At 49.7% G+C, this 19,260-nt stretch overlaps 1 protein-coding gene and 1 pseudogene across 1 annotated transcript; both read left to right on the plus strand.

Annotated features, from left to right (window-relative positions):
* Window positions 1–4,373: 4,373 nt before the first annotated feature.
* LOC123038335 (UPF0481 protein At3g47200-like) lies at window positions 4,374–5,328 on the plus strand (annotated as a pseudogene).
* Window positions 5,329–17,537: 12,209 nt separating this feature from the next.
* On the plus strand, window positions 17,538–19,260 carry LOC123186786 (UPF0481 protein At3g47200). The gene is made up of 3 exons (XM_044598488.1): window positions 17,538–17,753; window positions 17,840–18,320; window positions 18,413–19,260. The coding sequence occupies exons 1-3, from the start codon at window positions 17,572–17,574 to the stop codon at window positions 19,205–19,207; spliced, it is 1,458 nt and encodes a 485-aa protein (XP_044454423.1). The 5' UTR covers window positions 17,538–17,571; the 3' UTR covers window positions 19,208–19,260.

Raw genomic sequence — 19,260 nt, forward strand, 5'->3', positions numbered from 1 at the left:
TGTTCAACAGATCGTTGGCATACTTGGCCTGCTTGAGTGTGATCGAGTCTTGGGAGCGTGTCACCTCTATCCCCAAGAAATAATGAAGCTCACCAAGGTCTTTTACTGCAAAAGCAGCGCGCAATGCTGCAATGAGTTCTGTGGCAGCACGGGTAGAGGAGCTTGCTAAGATGATATCATCAACGTAGATGAGCATATAGATAGTGACTCCCCCTTGCTCATAGACGAAGAGCGAGCTGTCAGCCCGTGAAGCCCGAAAACCAAGGGACAACAATTTCATACTGAGGCGGGAAAACCATGCGCGAGGAGACTATTTCAGGCCATATAACGACTTGTCCAGTTTGCAAACATGACGCGGAAAAATTGTACTGACATAACCAGGTGGTTGGCGCATGTAGACAGCTTCCTCAAGAAAACCATGCAAGAAGGCATTCTGAACGTCGAGTTGACGAAGACACCAGCCACGAGACAGTGCTAGAGAAAGAACCAAACGGATCGTAGCATGTTTGATGACCGGACTGAAAGTTTCAGCATAATCAACACCAAATTGTTGCTTAAAACCTTTAGCGACCAGGCGCGCCTTATACCGATCAATAGTGCCATCGGCACGATGCTTGAGCTTGAAAACCCATCGACAATCAATCAGGTTGCAGCGCGGCGGAGGCGGAACTAGGTGCCAGGTGCGATTATCCAGGAGAGCCTGATACTCCTCATCCATGGCGCGGCGCCAGTTCTGATCAGTGGCGGCCTCCAGGTGCGAGCGAGGCTCTGTAATAGCCAGGAAGGCTTGGTGCCGTCGACGGGGAGGACCGTAGGGAACGGTGCCATCAGTAACAACCTTGGGACGCCAGGTATTGTCGCGGAGGCGAGTGGCATAGCGATGCGACGCCTCAGGCGGTGGTGCTTCGTCACACGGCGGCGAGGCAGTGCCAGATAAAGGAGACGCCTGATCATGGGCCTCAACTGGGGATGAGGAGCCGCGAGGCCCAACGGGAGAAGATGGCCCAGGCGAAGAGGCTGGTTCAGGATCCGGCGCGGCCCGAGACGGTTCCGCGGCCTCGTCTGCATGCCCCATGCAAGCGATTCGATCGTTGTGCGTGCGGGGCGAAACATCGCCTGGAGATGGGCTGACCTACATGGAAGGAACAAACGGATCACGTGCGACAGGATTAGAATAAAAATCAGCCCTAGATTGGTGACCCTGATTACTAGCCGCATTATCAGATGAATACGAGGAGTAGGGGAACGACGTAGGTGACAACAGAAGTTGATCATGAAGAGCGGCGGGTGTGGTTGGGGGCATAATATCGGAGTAGGGAAACACGTCTTCATCGAATACCACATCGCGTGAGACGTAAACTCGACCAGAGGAGATATGGAGGCACTTGTAGCCCTTATGTAAGGTACTGTAGCCAAGAAAAACACATCGCTTGGACCGAAATTGAAGCTTTCTGTTATTGTATGGCCGGAGGCAGGGCCAACACGCGCTGCCAAAGGTTTTGAGGAAGGAATAATCAGGTTTTTCCTGGAAGAGACGTTCAAGAGGTGTTTCCATATTGATGGTTTTACTGGGCATACGATTAATGAGGAAGCAAGCGGTCTTGAATGCCTCGTCCCAGAACCTGATTGGCATAGAAGCTTGAGCTAATAAAGTGAGGCCTGTTTCAACTATATGGCGATGTTTTCTCTCAGCAGATCCATTCTGTTGGTGAGTGTGTGGGCAGGATACATGGTGTGCAATGCCAATTTTCTGGAAGAACGGATGTATCTTTTGGTATTCGCCCCCCCCAGTCAGACTGAAGTTGCAAAACCTTGCGATTTAGTAGGCGTTCGACATGAGCTTGCCACTGAAGAAAAACTTGTTCAACATCTTTTTTATTACGGAGACAAAAAAGCCAAGTAAACTTGCTAAATCATCTATGAAACTCACATAATATTTAAAACCTCCTGATGAGAGACAAGCATGTCCCCAAACATCAGAGAAGACAAGTTCTAAAGGAACAGTGGAAACTCTATTGGAACGAGGAAAGGGTAGCTGATGGCTTTTCCCTTGTTGACATGCATCGCACACTGATGCTTTATTTGAGCTACCTCCATAAGGGAGACAAAAACGGCTAAGGACATGATCGACTATAACGGATGAAGGATGGCCCAAGCGACGATGCCATCGAGAGTGACTAGGCTTGCTGGAGATGGACAGGGCAGCCCTATGCTGACTCGAACGCCTGCCATAAATTGGATAGAGACCATCTTCATTGACCGGCCCGCGAGCCAGTACCCTCCTCGTGGCCAGATCCTTGACAACAAAAAAATGAGGAAACAGTTCAATGGAAACATTGTTGTCATTTGTAAGTCTATGGGCGGATAGAAGATTTTTTTGTGTTTGTGGTACGAGAAGAACATTTTTTAGGATTAAGGATTGATTATGCGGCATAATAATACGAGAATCACCAACGTGGGAGATTTCCATACCAGATCCATTGGCGTTGTGAACCTGTTCCCTGCCGTTGAAGTGCTCCCTGATGTGAAGCTTTTCTAGATCATTGGTGATGTGATCAGAAGCTCCTGAGTCCACGTACCAAGCGGGATCAAAAGCTTGATGACCAGTGTTGACGTGGTTGGCGAAGCGCGGTTGCTCTTGTCATGGATCTACTCCCTGGTAATCTGCATTATACCTGTTGTAGCACTTGTAGGCCACATGGCCAACCTTGCTACAGATCTGGCACACTGGCTTGGAGCCGCCCGCGTTGTGCTGTCCGTGTCGATGCCCGCGGCCGCCATTACCTCCTGGATGACCACCAGGAGCACCATATTGGGGAGCGCCTCCTCTGCCCCCCTGGTTTGGATAGCCACCGCGGCTGCTGTTGTTGCGGCCTCTGCCGCCGCGGTTTGTTCCACCATTGTCGCGTGTGGCGGCGTTTGCAGTGATCTGGTAGCTGGTATTGGACGCCTCGCGGACTGCCTCATAGTCCATCATGTGCGAGTAGAGCTCATCCAACGGCATCTCTCCATTCATATTGATGGAGGTGGTGAAAGCCTCGTATGACTGATCGAGACCTGTGAGGAGATAGGTTATCAGCTCATCATCAGAAAGGGGCTTACCGGCCGCCGCCAGTTGATCGCCGAGAGACTTCACACGGCCGTAATAATCGGCCATGCTCATGTCCTTCTTCTGGATGAGCGCGAGTTGCCTCCGGATGTGCGTCACATGAGTGCGCGAGTGCGATGCAAACATCCTCTCAACCGCAGCCCAAACTGCGGCGGAGGAGGTCAGCCCGAGGATGCGTGAGAGAACCTCGGGTGACAGCGTGGAGAGGAGCGCAGAGAGGATCAGCTGATCCTGAGTGTACCACGGGAGGTACGCAGGGTTGGCCACCATGGGAGCACCGGCCGCCTCTGTCTCTGGGACGAGCATCGCCGGTGCAGGATGCGATCCATCGACGTACCCCAAGATTTGGTGGCCGCGAAGGATGGGGATGACTTGAGTCTTCCAGAGGAGATAGTTATCTCGGTTGAGCTTGACGGTGACGATCTGGGCCATCGGCGGGTTCACAAAGAGCCCCGATGAGGTGGAGCCGGCGAAGGTGGAGATGGTGGTGCCGGCCGTGCCGGACTGATACTGCCCGAGGGCGAGGGTGGTGGATGAAAGGGACGGAGAGGTCATGGAGGAAGTTGCAGCGGAAGTCATGGCTTGGATCGACTAGGCTCTGATACCATGTAAAAACTATGAAGGGATTATGGTTTGGCTCAATGCATCCAATGGGTGCCGGCCCTCTGTATTTATAGTATAGATATGAGGTTGTTGCGTTCACAGTCTGGAGCTAACAACCAGGTTACAACAAACATAATCCTACCTCTTTACAACTTGATGCCGAGTTCCTCTGCCGAGTGCTTTTTGAAAATCTGCATATGATGAGCAGCATCATTGACCTCAAAGCCACTGTCTCCACCTAACTCATATGTGGTTTCCAGCGCGCCCTTATGGAACGAGCGATTACCAGCATATGTCATTGTTTGATGGATGGTAAAATCGTTATGGAGATTTCCGTCTTTCATAGATGACGTATGTGTTATAAACGTGGATTAACTAGCTTTTGCATTGTTAATTGTAAATAAAAGTGGAGTAGCAACTCTGCTACCACCAAAACTGAAGTTAAGCATGATGGTACGTAGCGTTAGTTAGGTGGGCTCCTTTTGGTAAAGCCTAAAGTGATACTAGTAGAGCGGCCAATGCTTTGTGCAAAGCACGCTATGTTAGAGTTAATCTTGTTGTATAGGTCTATATCATGTTTATTTTGTACTGCATGGGATCGTTTGCCGTAGACTTGCATTAGTAGTGAGCTAAGTACTAGTGTTTGCATAGAGTTGGCAACATGGCCCAGCGGCTGGTTCGGCAGCGCACAGAGGCGAGTGCACGCGAGCAAATCGGCAAGCCAGGAGATGTGTGCACATGCATTACTAGATCACTCAGTATGTGTGTTAGTCAGTTGATAGCTAGCCAGTGCATGAGGCTGATAGAGCGGGAGGACCTGCACGTTGGTGGACATGGAGAAGAAGCTCCACGACGCCGAGCTGCCAACGAAGGTGGAGAGATGGCCGAAGCACTGCATCTTCCGTGTCCCGCTGCGCTTCAAGGTGGTCGACGGCAGCGTATAGAGAAGCCCAAGACAGCGTATCTGGGCCTGTTCCACCACGGCGATGAGGACATGAGACACATGGAGGAGCACAAGCTGAGGGCCGTCTGTCACCTCCTCCGCGGGGGCAGCTGCAAGACCAACCTTGCCGAGCTTGTTGCCGCCGTGGAGGAGGTAGCTGAGGAGAACAGAGGAAAGTTCCTCGAGATGATGATCACGCAGTGACCACGGCTGCTTCCTGCTGGAGGTGATGAGGACGGCCGTGACCCTAGAGAAGAAGGACTCCATTCCCACGGGGGACTATGCACACGATCCTGTTTTCAGCTGGCATAGCATCCAAGCACATCAAGCCGTTCGCCCAGCGTGACATGCTCATGGTCGAGAACCAAGCTGCCACTGAGGTTGCTCGAGAAAATCGTCGCCATGGAGAGCGGGTACGTATAGGAATAGCATTATATATTCAGCTTTTCCATGATGCTCAAGTTCAGGTCGTTTAATTTGCCTGTGTATGCAGAGCGCGGCTTCGATGAACTCCATGGTGCTCAAGTTCCTGGAAAGGGAAGATGCCCCGGAAGGGACCGGCCTAGGACTCCACCCGCTCGACATCTACCGGACGAGCCGGCTCATGGCCTCCCATATGCATTTTGACAGTCAGACAAGCGCCGAGACGGCATATGCCTTTGATGGCGGATAGCCTTGTGTAAGACAATAAGTTTTGAGGAACCAGCACAACCCTCTAGGGGTGGCTTATCTCATTATATATAATGGTTGTGTTACAATATGTACCATATACGTACATAGGTACAGAAGCTATACATAGTCTAACACCCTCCCTCAATCTTAGCCACTTTCTAAAGAACTGAGAAGGGTAAGATTGCGCCTACAAGCCTCAAACTGTGGCAGCGGTAAAAGCTTAGTGAAGATGTCTGCAAGTTGATCCTTAGATGAGATAAACTTGATCTGGAGTTGCTTCTGTGATACACGTTTCCGTACAAAGTGATAGTCAACTTCAATGTGTTTCATTCGGGCATGAAATACTGGATTTGCAGAAAGGTATGTAGCACCGATGTTATCACACCAAAGAATAGGAGGCTGTGGTTGAGACAAACCCAACTCCTGAAGCAAAGACTGCACCCAAATAATCTCTGCAGTAGCATTAGCCACAGCCTTGTACTCAGCTTCAGTACTGCTACGTGACACAGTAGCCTGTTTCCGAGCACTCCAGGCGATCAAATTAGAGCCAAAGAATACTGCATAACCCCCCGTGGATCGCCTGTCATCTGGGCTACCAGCCCAATCTGCATCAGAGAAGGCCGAAAGGACCCGAGAGGAAGTCGGCCGAATATGCATACCAAATGTCAGGGTGAACTGAACATAACGAAGAATGCGTTTAACAGCAGCCCAATGAGTATCTCTGGGAGCCTGAAGATACTGACAAACCCTGTTAACAGCATAAGAGATATCTGGTCTCGTGATCGTCAAGTACTGAAGTCCACCAACAATGCTCCTGTACTCTGTGGCATCCGCAGGAGACAAAAGCTCACCATCAACAGCTGTTATCTTGTCGGTAGACGACATGGGTGTGGTGGTCGGTTTGCACTTCAGCATGCCAGCTCTCTGTAACAACTCCAAGGAGTACTTCTTCTGCGTAAGGACAAGACCAGTAGCACGAGAAGTGACCTCAACTCCAAGAAAGTAGTGAAGCTTCCCAAGATCTTTGACCGCAAAATCAGCACCAAGAGAGCAGACAAGAGCATCAGCAGCATACTGAGAAGAGCTGACAAGGATAATATCATCGACATATACCAAAAGATACATAGTGACTTCTGGCTTCTGTAGAAGAAATAACGAAGTGTCAGCAGTAGACGGCACAAACCCATGAGCACGAAGGGCAGAGGCAAGGCGGGCATGCCAGGCACGAGGAGCTTGCTTCAAACCATATAGTGCTTTGGAAAGACGACAGATATAGTCAGGACGATCAGGATCAGAGAAACCAGGCGGCTGTTTCATATAAACCTCTTCCTCCAAAAATCCATGTAGAAAAGCATTCTGCACATCAAGTTGACGAAGTGACCAACCACGAGAAACAGCAATGGAGAGAAGAAGCCGAATAGTGGTAGGCTTGACGACAGGACTGAAGGTGTCCTCATAGTCAAGACCATGACGCTGCCGAAAACCGCGAGCAACAAGTCGCGCTTTGTAACGCTCAATAGATCCATCCGAATGCTTCTTCACTTTGAATACCCATTTTGAGTCAATAACATTTACCCGTGGTGGTGGAGGAACGAGAGTCCATGTCTTGTTACGAAGAAGAGCATGAAACTCCTGCTCCATAGCCTCTCGCCAATGTGGAATGCGCAGGGCAGCCTGATATGAGCGAGGCTCAGAAGATGGATCCGCAACAGCAGCAGCCAAACAAGCAGCCAACCAAGCAACCGTACCATCCTTACGTTCCTTAGGTTTGAAAATGCCACTGCGACTGCGTGTATGTGGTCGGGACACAGGAACCACCGAGGTCGACGGAGCAGCCTGCAACGGGCTGGAGGACGGCGACGTTGACGAGTCAGCCGGTGACGAGGAGCCAGTCACGGTAGCCTCGGACTCGGTTGGCGAAGAAGGCCGACCCACCGGCGAAACCGGCAGAGCAGACGAAGCAGCTGGCGACTCCGGCATCACAGACCGGGCCGATGGCGAGCTCGGCATAGTGGGCCGTGGCGCGGCCGGTGTCGCGGGCCGATCCGCTGATGAAGGCGACGTGAGGACCCGAGCCGCGGGCGAAGACGGCGTGACGGGCCGAGCCGCAGGCGAAGACGGCGTGACGGGCCGAGCCGCGGGCGACTCGGCGGCCGCTGGCGAAACGGACCGAGCAGTGGAGATGCTCGGCGCGACGGGCTCGTCGGGTGACCATGCATGGGCACGCGAATCGATGCCATGCAACATAGGGCGATCGACGTGCCCACCAGAAGACGACGATGATGATGGTGAATCCTCCAACAGCTCCAAACGAGCTCCACGTCCGGTTCCTGCACCATGGTTAGGTAACAGCAAAGGAGAGTATGCAACATCATCAAATTGGTCAGAAGCAACAGAGGATGAATGCAGGGATGGTGGTTCGACAGTGGACACAGGAAGGTTGGCAAAGGGAAAAACATGCTCATCAAACACGACGTCCCGAGATATATAGACACGATTAGTGGGAACATGAAGACATTTGTAACCTTTATGAAGAGAGCTATAGCCAAGAAAAACACACTTCTTAGAACGAAACTCAAGCTTGCGCTTGTTATATGGACGAAGATGCGGCCAGCAAGCACACCCAAATACCTTGAGAAAGGTATAATCAGGTTGTTCATTAAGGAGAACCTCAATGGGAGTCTTCATGTTTAAAACACGAGTAGGAGTACGGTTGATGAGAAAGCATGCAGTGGTGAAAGCATCACTCCAAAACCGAAACGGAACAGATGCATGGGCCAAAAGAGTAAGACCAGCTTCAACAATATGACGATGCTTACGTTCGACTGAACCATTCTGCTGATGTGTATGTGGACATGCTAAACGATGAGCTATCCCAAGCGACTGAAAGAAAGAGTTGAGGTTGCGATACTCGCCCCCCCCCAGTCTGACTGGACATGAACAATTTTGTGCTTGAGAAGACGTTCAACATGTTTTTGAAACTGAACAAAAATATCAAACACATCAGATTTGCGTTTAATAAGGTAAAGCCAGGTAAAGCGACTATAAGCATCAACGAAACTGATATAGTAATTATGACCACTGACAGAAGTCTGAGCAGGACCCCATACATCTGAAAACACAAGTTCTAAAGGATGTTTCACCTCACGACTGGACTCCGAAAAAGGAAGTTGATGACTCTTCCCCTGCTGACAAGCATCACACACTGCTACATCTTTATGACTAGACAAACTAGGAAGCTCATGACGACGCAAAATATGACGGACAATAGGTGTGGCCGGGTGACCAAGACGAGCATGCCACTGTGACGGAGAGACCCGAACTCCACTGAAAACACGAGCGACACCAGGATGCTCCAGACGGTAGAGGCCCTGGCACAACCGCCCACTAAGAAGAATGTCCCTCGTGCCCCGATCCTTAATAAAAAGATCAAAAGGGTGAAATTCACAAAGCACATTATTATCACGTGTGAGTTTAGGAACTGAAAGAAGATTACGGGTCACAGATGGAACTCGAAGAACATTGCGAAGCTGAAGACTCCTATTGGCATGTCTAGTGAGAAGAGATGCTTGACCAATATGAGAGATGTGCATACCTGCTCCATTGGCGGTGTGGATCTTGTCGGAGCCATGATAGGGTTCACGAGTGTGAAGCTTCCCCATCTCGCTGGTTAGATGCTCTGTCGCCCCAGAGTCCATGTACCAGTGTGGATCGATGGAGTAGGACTGAGTGTGTCCCTGTTGCTTCTGCGGCGCGGGACGATCAGCCATGGCGACCTGACGGGCATTGTTGCGTGTATCTTTGCCGTCATTGCCAAGACCAAGGAAGCTTCGCTGGAAGCGCTTATGACACTTGGAGGCCCAGTGCCCATCGCGGCCACAAAGCTGACACACACGTGGACCGCCAGCCCCCGGTAAGGTCGCAGTAGGTGGGGGGCCGAGGCGGGCGACGGTGGCAGCCCCAAGGGAGACCGGGGTGATGAAGAAGAGCGGCCACCCTTGGTGGCGGCGTTGGCCGAGAGGGAGCCAGTGCCCCTGGTGCGGCGAGTCTCGACCCGTTGCTCAGTGAGAAGGAGCCGAGAGAAAACCTCGTGTGCCAGCATGGGTGTCGAGTTGCCCCGCTCGTTGATGATCTCGACTAAGGCATCATACTCCTCATCAAGACCATTGACAATAAACGAGTTGAACTCGGAGTCGGTGAGGGGCTGTCCAATGGAGGCCAATGTGTCGGCGAGGCCCTTGACCTTGTTGTAGAACTCAGTGGCAGTGGAGTCAAGCTTCTGACACTCTCCAAGCTGACGACGGAGTGCAGAGACACGAGCCTGGGACTGCGCTGCAAAGGTGCGCTCAAGGATGGTCCAGGCCTCATGAGACGTCTTCGCGAAGACAACAAGGCCGGCAACTGCCGGCGAGAGCGACCCCTGGATGGAGGAGAGGTTCGCCTGGTCCTGCCCCGTCCAGACGCGATGGGCCGGATTGTAGACCGGACCGTGCACGCTGTCTACCAGCGCGGGTGGGCAGGGAAGCGATCCGTCGACGTAGCCTAGCAGGTAGTGACTCCCCAAGAGCGGGAGAACCTGCGCACGCCAGAAGATGTAGTTGTCGGCGGAGAGCTTGATGGTGATGAGATGACCGAAGTGAAACGGCGGCGGCGAAGACAATCCCATCGAGGAGGCTGCCTGGGGTGCAAACACCATGGAGGCAGCCGGAGGCACCGAAGCCGATGCGGGAGGAGGCGGGACCGCAGCCAGGGCGGGCGCCGCAAAGCTCGCGGCCGGTGCGGACGCCGCAAGGCCCGCGGCCGGGGCGGACGCCGCCAACCCCGCCAGCGGGGCAGTGTGATCCGCTTGCGGCAGGAGCGGCGGGACGACGCCTGCGGAGTCCGCAGCAGACGGCGGCGCCGCGGTGTGGACCACAAGGTCACGCCCAAGCGAGGGCGCCGGCGGCGTGGAGAAGACGGAGCCGATGCTCCTTGTCCCGATCGGAGCCGGAACAGAGACGGCATCGAGCGGGAGGTTGAGCAGAGCCGCAAGAGAGGCCGGGAGGAAGCCCGCAGGAGTGGAACCGGTGGTGGCGGCGCTCGACATGGCGGCGGCGCGATCGGTGGCGCGGCGGCGGCGGTGAAGGCGGCGGCGGCTGCGGCGGCGGTGCGGGTATTAGGGTTTAGAAGCGGAAGCGATCGTAACCTAGCGTGATACCATGTAAGACAATAAGTTTTGGGGAACCAGCACAACCCTCTAGGAGTGGATTATCTCATTATATATAATGGTTGTGTTACAATATGTACCATATACGTACATAGATACAGAAGCTATACATAGTCTAACACCTTGTGCCCCGATTGGCGTGGAAGCTGACTATGTATGGCAGGGTTCTGGTTCGGGTCCAGCGAGACGAGCTGCCTCGACAACAAGGACCTTAACAGCGACCAGAGACTCCGGATGCCTAGGGTCCAGCTGGACGACTCAACGTCTACAGGTTCCGCAACATGATGGCGTTCGAAGCGATGCACGTCGGCATCGGCAGCGACCACGCCCTTGCGGACGAGGACATCGTAGTGAGGCTCTTCAACGGCCTCACCAAGGACATGGCTTACAATTGGGAGCATAATATGTGGCACCTGCGTCAGCAGGAGGAGGACCACCATGTTCAGAAGCTGTGTGCGCCTCTTCCTTTTATGAATGAGAGCTGCTATACGCACGACACTGTCCGGCCGATATTTGGACGATGCTATGGATCCAACCGTGCATGAGTAGGAGCAAGTGTCACACAGCCGCTGGATCAGACATCGTCTCAAAATCGGCCACCGTGTGTCGGCCGCATTTTTTTTCTTCGAAAAGGGGCGCTTTATTACTTAAAAGGTTTAAGTAACACCCGGCCTCTCCATAACTAAGATGCACACAGCCAATAATGTCCTCACGACAAGCGAAAAATAAAATAAAAAAGGAAAGCGAAATACAAAGAAATGTATATTTGTATAGCGCCTAAACCGTCGGTGGCCCAATCCTAAGATCATGCTGCCACCCATGTTGGGTAAAAGTATCCCTCGCCGTAGCCTTCAATCGTGTACACACCTTCGTAAACAGGTCTCGATTCTCCACTCGTTATAGAGAGGACCATAAACAAAGCGTCCCAGTACATCTGTAGATAACCTTCATAAGCGAAATACTTTTATCGTTAAAAACCTTATCATTTCTACATAGCCAAAGCGACCAAATCACGGCAAGTGCTCCCACCCTAAGTAGAATTCTGAACTTGTGATCAATCCCATGTAATCAGTTGCCAAATATATTAGCAACACTACAAGGAGGGTACAAGCCAGAAGCTATTTGGATGACTGACCATATAGAACGAGCCAATTTACATTGGAAGAACAAATGTTTTATTGTCTCATCATGCGGACAAAATAAACATTGCGTACTTCCATGCCAATTCCTCTTAATAAGGTTATCTTTAATAAGAATGACTCCGCGACGAAGATACCATGCAAAAATTTTATTCTTAAGAGGTATCTTTACCTTCCAGATCTTCTTATTATTATCAACTGGCACGTCAGACTGGATCAAAACTCTATACATAGACTCCACTGAGAATTGCCCATTCCCATGTAGGTTCCAACGAAATAAATCGGACCCCTGTGACAACTGTACCGTGGATAATCACTAAAGTAATATGTTCCACGATAGGAGTCTAGGTCCAATTAAATCCCTTCTGAACGTCACATTGGGCGGAAATGATTCCAAAACCTTGGCAATAGTATCACCCTTGTGACATACAATATTGTATAGAGCTGGATATTGTTCCCGGAGAGTAGCATTACCTAACCACTTATCCTCCCAGAATCTAATTTCCGAGCCATTCTTAATTGAGAAGGACCCATAGCGGAAGAAATATTTCTTCGTTGCCATTAATCCCGCCCAAAAATGAGAGTCCACAGGCTTCCAGTATACCTGTGATATCGCCTTTGAACCCACATATTTTCTCCTAAGGAGGGTTTGCCATACACCATCTTCGGTCAACAACTTAAATAACCATTTGCCAAGGAGGGCCCTATTCTTAACCTCAAGGTCATGAATTCCCAACCCGCCTTGGTCCTTGGGACGGCAAACCACACTCCATTTAGCCAGCCGATATTTCTTTCTCTCGCTATCTCCTTGCCAAAAGAATCTTGATCGGAAGTAATCCAATCTATGTAAAACTCCTTTCGGCAATTGGAAGAAGGAAATCATATACAGTACCATGTTACTTAGTACTGAATTTATGAGGACCAACCTCCCACCCAGAGATAGCAGTTTACCTTTCCAACTGCTAAGCCTTTTTTGTAGTCTCTCCTCGACGTGTTTTCATTCATCATTTGTGAGTCTTCGTTAATGTATCGGTATACCCAAATAAGTGATCGGAAACTGGCCTAACCCGCATCCGAACAGGTCGGCATACAGATGGGCCTCGTCTTGAGCCTCGCCAAAACAAAACAATTCACTTTTATGGAAATTTATCTTAAGCCCTGAGAGTTGCTCGAATGCTGATAAAATTAATTTCAGATTTCTTGCTTTCTCAAGGTCATGATCCATAAAGAGAATCGTATCATCGGCATATTGAAGGATAGAAAGACCACCATCCACTAGATGATTCACTACCCCATTAATTTGGCCATCGACCTTGGCACGCTCAATCATGACCGCTAACATATCCGCCACTATATTGAATAGCATGGGCGATATCGAGTCACCTTGTCGCAATCCTTTCTTTGGTTGGAAATAGTTGCCAACGTCATCATTGACTTTAATGGCAACACTACCTCCAGCCACAAAACTATGGATCATTGCGCGCCACTCTGCAGAAAATCCTTTCATTCTGAGAGTCTGTTGAAGAAAAGACCACTTGACTTCGTCATAAGCCTTTTCAAAGTCAATTTTAAGAACCACCCCATTCAGTTTTTTTCGATGCAATTCATGAACTGTTTCGTGAAGGACAACAACCCCATCTAGGATGTTCTTGCCTTGCATAAAAGCAGTTTGAGAAGGACGAACCACATGTTCAGCAACTGAATTGAGCCTAATAGTCGCTACCTTAGTGAAGATTTTAAAGCTAACATTAAGGAGGCATATTGGACGATATTGATGTATCCTTTGAGCCTCATTAACCTTAGGTATTAAAATAATTTCACCGAAGTTTAAGCGAAACAACTCTAGTTGACCAGCATGAAGGCAGCCAAACAAGAGTAGGAGATCATGTTTGATAACCTCCCAAAAGTTCTGGTAGAACTCAGCGGGAAAACCATCTGAACTCGGTGCTTTGTTATGCTCCATTAGTAAAACTGCCTTTCTAACTTCCTCCTCAGAAAATGGAGCTGTTAGAAGGCTATTTTCCGCATCAGAAACCTGGGGGATGTCATCTGTTCGAGACTCATCCATCGAGAAGTTTCCTTCCTGAGGAGTCCCGAATAGATTTTTATAATAACTAGTGATATAAGACTTAAGTTGCTCATGCCCTTCAATCATGCCCTCCTCCTGTTGTAGGGAATGAATAAGTTTCTTCCGGTGTCTACCATTGTCGGCCGCATAGTAGTTCGTTTATGAATCGTGGGCCTACCTCATGACCAAGTACTTGAGGAACCCCTGGACGTTCCTTGCCCTCGTCACCGCCACCTTGATCCTCGTCGCAGATATCGTGCATGCCATGTATGCAGTCAAATCGTACAAGGGCGTCCCCTAAATGCATTGATCAAAAGCATTTCATACATGTACTATTTTTACTCAATTATTTTAATTTATTTCAGGCAGATTTCATTCTTTCAAGAAATTTAGTAAAATCCTTCGTATTTTAATAAAAAACATTGCTGCAGTAATCCACGCAAATCAGCAACATCCTTCACAAACTATTTAAATGGGAGTTACCGTTGGTACGTTGCTATTTTTCATGAGTCCTCCCTTCGTATATGTCCTACACTCTGCCTTGTTTTTTTCCTCACCTTTACCTTGTCGCGGGTTTTCTCTTCTTCTCTTGCATCCCCTGTGTTTACTTGTGAACCTAGTCCGAGCAACGCGTCTCTGACGCCTCTCGCCCCGACACTTCCCTGGCAGGTGTCCTTCTCCCTTGAAGTTATGCACTTCTGAATTCTCATGTACTTTTTTTGGCTTCGCAAGGTCCTGCATTAAGGACACTAAAATATGCAACTGTCCCAAGTTGGCAGGTTAGTACAAATATAGTATGCATGAATTGTTAAGGAAATGTCATGAAAGATGCAAAAATTATTGTTATGTTTGAGACGTCCCGTTCATAATTATGTAAGGTGCTCATATGATCTAAACACTGAATCCGACAGATATATATTGCTACATCGCTACTACAACAAACACATAATCCAATGGTTGGACTATGCACACCTCATCGGGGAGTAGCTCAATGATGATATTGGATGGCATTGTATTTCCCTTCCGGCAGGGTGCTGGAGAAACGATCTACAAGGGCTGCTCCGGATCGTCGTAGTGGTAGTGAAAAAATGATAGGAGTTCAGGGGGTATATATAACTGATTAGTGATGTGACCAAAGGGCAAGGAGGAGGGTGCGCGGGGGGGGGGGGGGGGGGGGGGGGGCTCATGGTCATGGGGTGGCGTTCCCCGGCCTTTGTCCATGCCCCAGGGTTGCCCTAACCCTTGATGGGCCCCATTGCTTCCCCCTTTTGCAAGACGGAAGTTATCTTCGACCTATTTTTTGTTCCAGAAGATTCCTAAAAACACTGCACAGAAAAAAGGAATTATGTCTGCTCGCATTTTATTGGTAATACACATGATTAAACTTCAAAATAAATTGATACGTTTAGGACGTACCAATCGTCAACTGCTATCAAAAGGCATATAACTCTTCAATAACAGCTCTACCATGAACTAATCTCCTGACTCCAAAGATAATTCATCTCCAATACCCACCACTTGTTCTAAGCAAGAGGGAGGAAACCAGGCAAAGATCTGGATTGACCTTTTTGGTGGATTCTCTCATGGATTTTGATTGTATCTTGGATTTGTGTAAGCATTGCTGGTTCTCGCACTTTGTTCTTCGTAAACCTCTCTTGATAATACGGCTTCCATATAACTCAATCATAAAGAAAAGATATCCGACCACTTTTACTTCATTTCTATTGGACTAAAAACATGTTCATATACCCATGAATATGGTTAGCCGAGGCCAGATGTTACTCATCATGATTTGTATCCACTTGATGCTACAATTCGATTTAATAAAAGTGCCCTTTATCAAAAATGAATATCATACCTTTATTAAATTCTCTTGTGGCCACCTTGCAGCCACTTGTATCCTCTGTAGTCTCTGTGTACCTCACCCCTACTCTCCTGCTTCTGTACTTGCTCTAGCTACTACACCTTTTCTCTCTCTCCCCCCCCCCCCCCCCCCCCCCCTTCTCCTCTTTTTACATATGTAATTGTACTGAACTCTGATACTTAATATAAAGTCAGTGGGAGCCTCTCCCACTGTCCGCAGTTTTCAAAAAAAAAAATCATTAGCCTCCTAGTTACATGTCACGAACACCAAAACCCACATGGCTGGTGGCAAAGCTGTTGTTTCAAAATGTTGTAAGACATATATGTAACGTGTGATCACTGGAATATGTTTGTTGTGTGTAGGTGATATGGCCACAAAGGGTGGTTAGTTCTGCTTAATTTCCAATTGTATCTGGGGTAGTTTGTGGCCAAGCAGGCATTGCTAGCGATCTATTCAGGGCAGTCAAACACCACAAAAACATTAAAGAGACATACCTTCGAGGTTGGTTGTAAGCAGTAATCACACCCCAATTTTTCGATAAAGGGCGCTTTATTACTTAAAAGGTTTAAGCATTACACCTGACCTCTGCATAACTAAGATGCACACAGCCAAACAAACACTAAGCACACCTCAATGGTGGTTCTTGCCATGTCGTTGGGCATGTATTGCTATTGAGTCTATTTTTTTCCTTTAGTTGACTTTGTGGACTACTCGAACTACTTTCTTTTGTTTAATGAAGATGGTTGTGTGCATCGTGATGATGCTGGGTCGGGGCACTCCACTTCCAAAAAAACAATTGCTGTCAGGTGACTGCTAGTGTGGTTCACGTGTAACGCCTGGGTTAAAATTGGTTCTGCGTCTGGTAGTTTCATCTTTGATGAGTGCTTTACGAAAATCCACATCGGTGAGCGACATCATTTATCTGAAAGCCACCGTCATCCACCTCCTATGACATGCGGTTTTTCAGCGCACCCTTGTGAATCGAGCGATTACTGGCATATGCCGTCATTTGGTGGATGGTAAAGCGGTCAGATGGCGCATGTGGTAGTAACGTGGATTAACTAGCTGAAAGCCACCATCATCCACCGCCTATGACAGGCGGTTTTTCAGGGCATCCTTGTGAATCGAGCAATTACTGGCATATGACATCGTTCGGTGGATGGTAAAGCAGTCAGATGACGCATGTGGTAGTAACGTGGATTAACTAGCCGAAAGCCACCGTCATCCACCGCCTATGACAGGCAGTTTTTCAGCGCACCCTTGTGAATCGAGCGATTACTAGCATATGTCGTCATTTGGTGGATGGTAAAGCGGTCAGATGGCGCATGTGGTAGTAACGTGGATTAACTAGCTGAAAGCCACCATCATCCACCGCCTATGACATGCGGTTTTTCAGGGCATCCTTGTAAATCGAGCAATTACTGGCATATGACATCGTTCGGTGGATGGTAAAGCGGTGAGATGACGCATGTGGTAGTAACGTGGATTAACTAGCTTTAGCATTCTGTTAAACATAAAAGGGCCATAGCGATGCCACCCAGTGAAGTTAAGCATAATGATATGCTGTTTTAGTTTGGCTCTGACAGAAGCATCCTACTATTTCCTTTTGGTAAAGCCTGATTTAATAGTAGTAGAAAACATCCTTCCAGCCAATGCTTTCTGCAAAGCACGCTAGTCTAAATGAAATGAAGCATAATTCTGGTGTAATTAAGTTCCTTTGCACCTAATTGTGCCTAACTCTAGGGGACAAGGCAAGTGACACCGTCCTATAATGATTCATTGTCCATATCATGTCCTATAACCCAGGCCTGCGTAAGTAAGGTATAATCCCGTGATAACACAGCAAGAAAGGAAGCCGGCTCTGTCAATTCTTCCCCTACATATACACAACAATTCAGATTTCAGAAGCACAAAGCGTGTGTAGCTAGCCAAGCTAGGGGAGACAAGCTACTTCACTTGGTTGCAGGATGTCGTCGTCGTGGGTGGTGGATGTCGACTACCCTGAGCCGCGGGCAAACGTGGAGGGATGGGTTGTGGACATGGAGAAGAAGCTCGAGGACGCGGAGCCGCCGGCAAAGGTGCAGAGATGGCCGAAGCACTGCATCTTCCGCGTCCCATTGCGCTTCACGAGCAAGATGGTGGATGGAATGTAAGCCGCACGCCCCATCAGGCCATCACCAGCATTGTAGTAATCGCCGCTTTTGTATTTTTCTTTATGTGAAAATGTAATGGCAGGGCGAGCAGCGTATTCAAGCCGCAGACAGTGTCTCTTGGCCCATTCCACCACGATGACAAGGACTTGAAACCCATGGAGGAGCACAAGCTGAGGGCCGTCCGTCACCTCCTCCGTCGGGACCATGCTGGTGGGGACAGCAAACTGACCCTCGGCGGGCTTGTCGCCGCCATGGAGACGGTGGCCGACGAGCTGGAGGACGCCTATATGGACCTGGGTGACGAATGGAGGGGCGAGGAGAACAGGGGCAAGTTCCTTGAGATGATGATCACAGACGGCTGCTTCCTGCTGGAGGTGATGAGGATGGCCATAGGGGGGAAGGGCTCCATTCCCAAGGACTACGAGCATGGTGACCCCGTCTTCAGCTGGCACGGCATCCAGCACATCGGACCATTTGTCCAGCGCGACATGCTCCTGGTCGAGAACCAGTTGCCACTGAGGTTGCTCGAGAAGATCGTCGCGGTGGAGGAAGGGACATCTCCGGTACTGTCTGTTAACGTAGTAGCATCGTTGACATTGTACATTTGATAACGAAACCTGAACTGACAGGCCGTTTAATTTGCCTGTGTATGCAGAGCGCGGCTTCGATAAACTCCATGGTGCTCAAGTTCCTGGAAAGGGAAGATGCCTCGGAAGGGACCGGCCTAGGACTCCACCCGCTCGACATCTACCGGACGAGCCGGCTCAAGGGCACAAGTCAGGTCAAGAATAACGGCAAGGGTCTTCAAAGAGGCGTGAAGATGACGTCGGCGCCAACGGAGGTCGGCATCTTTCGTTCGCAGAAAGTGGTTCCCCGATCCGCATGGAAGCTATCGGAGGCAGGAATCCGATTCCTGCCCAGCAAGACAGGCTGCCTCGACGACATCGAGCTGGACAACGGGAGGCTCTACATGCCCAAGGTCCATATGGACGACTCCACCGCTTACAGGATCCACAACATGATGGCGTTCGAGGCGATGCACGTTCGCACCGGGAACGACGTGACGGCGTATGTGCTGTTCGTCAAGGACCTCATCAGCTCTGCCGACGACGTGCGCCTGCTAGGGAGGAAGGGGATCCTGGAGCATGACCTTGCCGATGACGACGACGCTGTGGTGAGACTCTTCAACAGCCTCACCAGAGATGTGTCCAAGAATTGGGAGAGTCATCTGTGCCGCGTGCGTGACGCCGTGGAGCACCACTACACCAGCAACCATCTACGTGTCTTCCTCTATGAGTCGTGGTCACACCTCAAGAGCAAGTACTTCAGGAACCCGTGGTCGCTGCTCGCCCTTGTCACTGCAATCTTGCTCGTCATCGGAGACATAGTGCAGGCCGTGTATGCAGTCATATCGTATGATCCTAACGAGGGCAAGCCCAAAATACATTAACCAGGAAATGTTTCTCCTTTTTGCAAAGAATAAAAAGTGAAATAAAACCAGAA

The sequence above is a fragment of the Triticum aestivum genome, chromosome 2A, assembly GCF_018294505.1.
Source record: "Triticum aestivum cultivar Chinese Spring chromosome 2A, IWGSC CS RefSeq v2.1, whole genome shotgun sequence".
Classification (NCBI taxonomy): Eukaryota; Viridiplantae; Streptophyta; class Magnoliopsida; order Poales; family Poaceae; genus Triticum; species Triticum aestivum.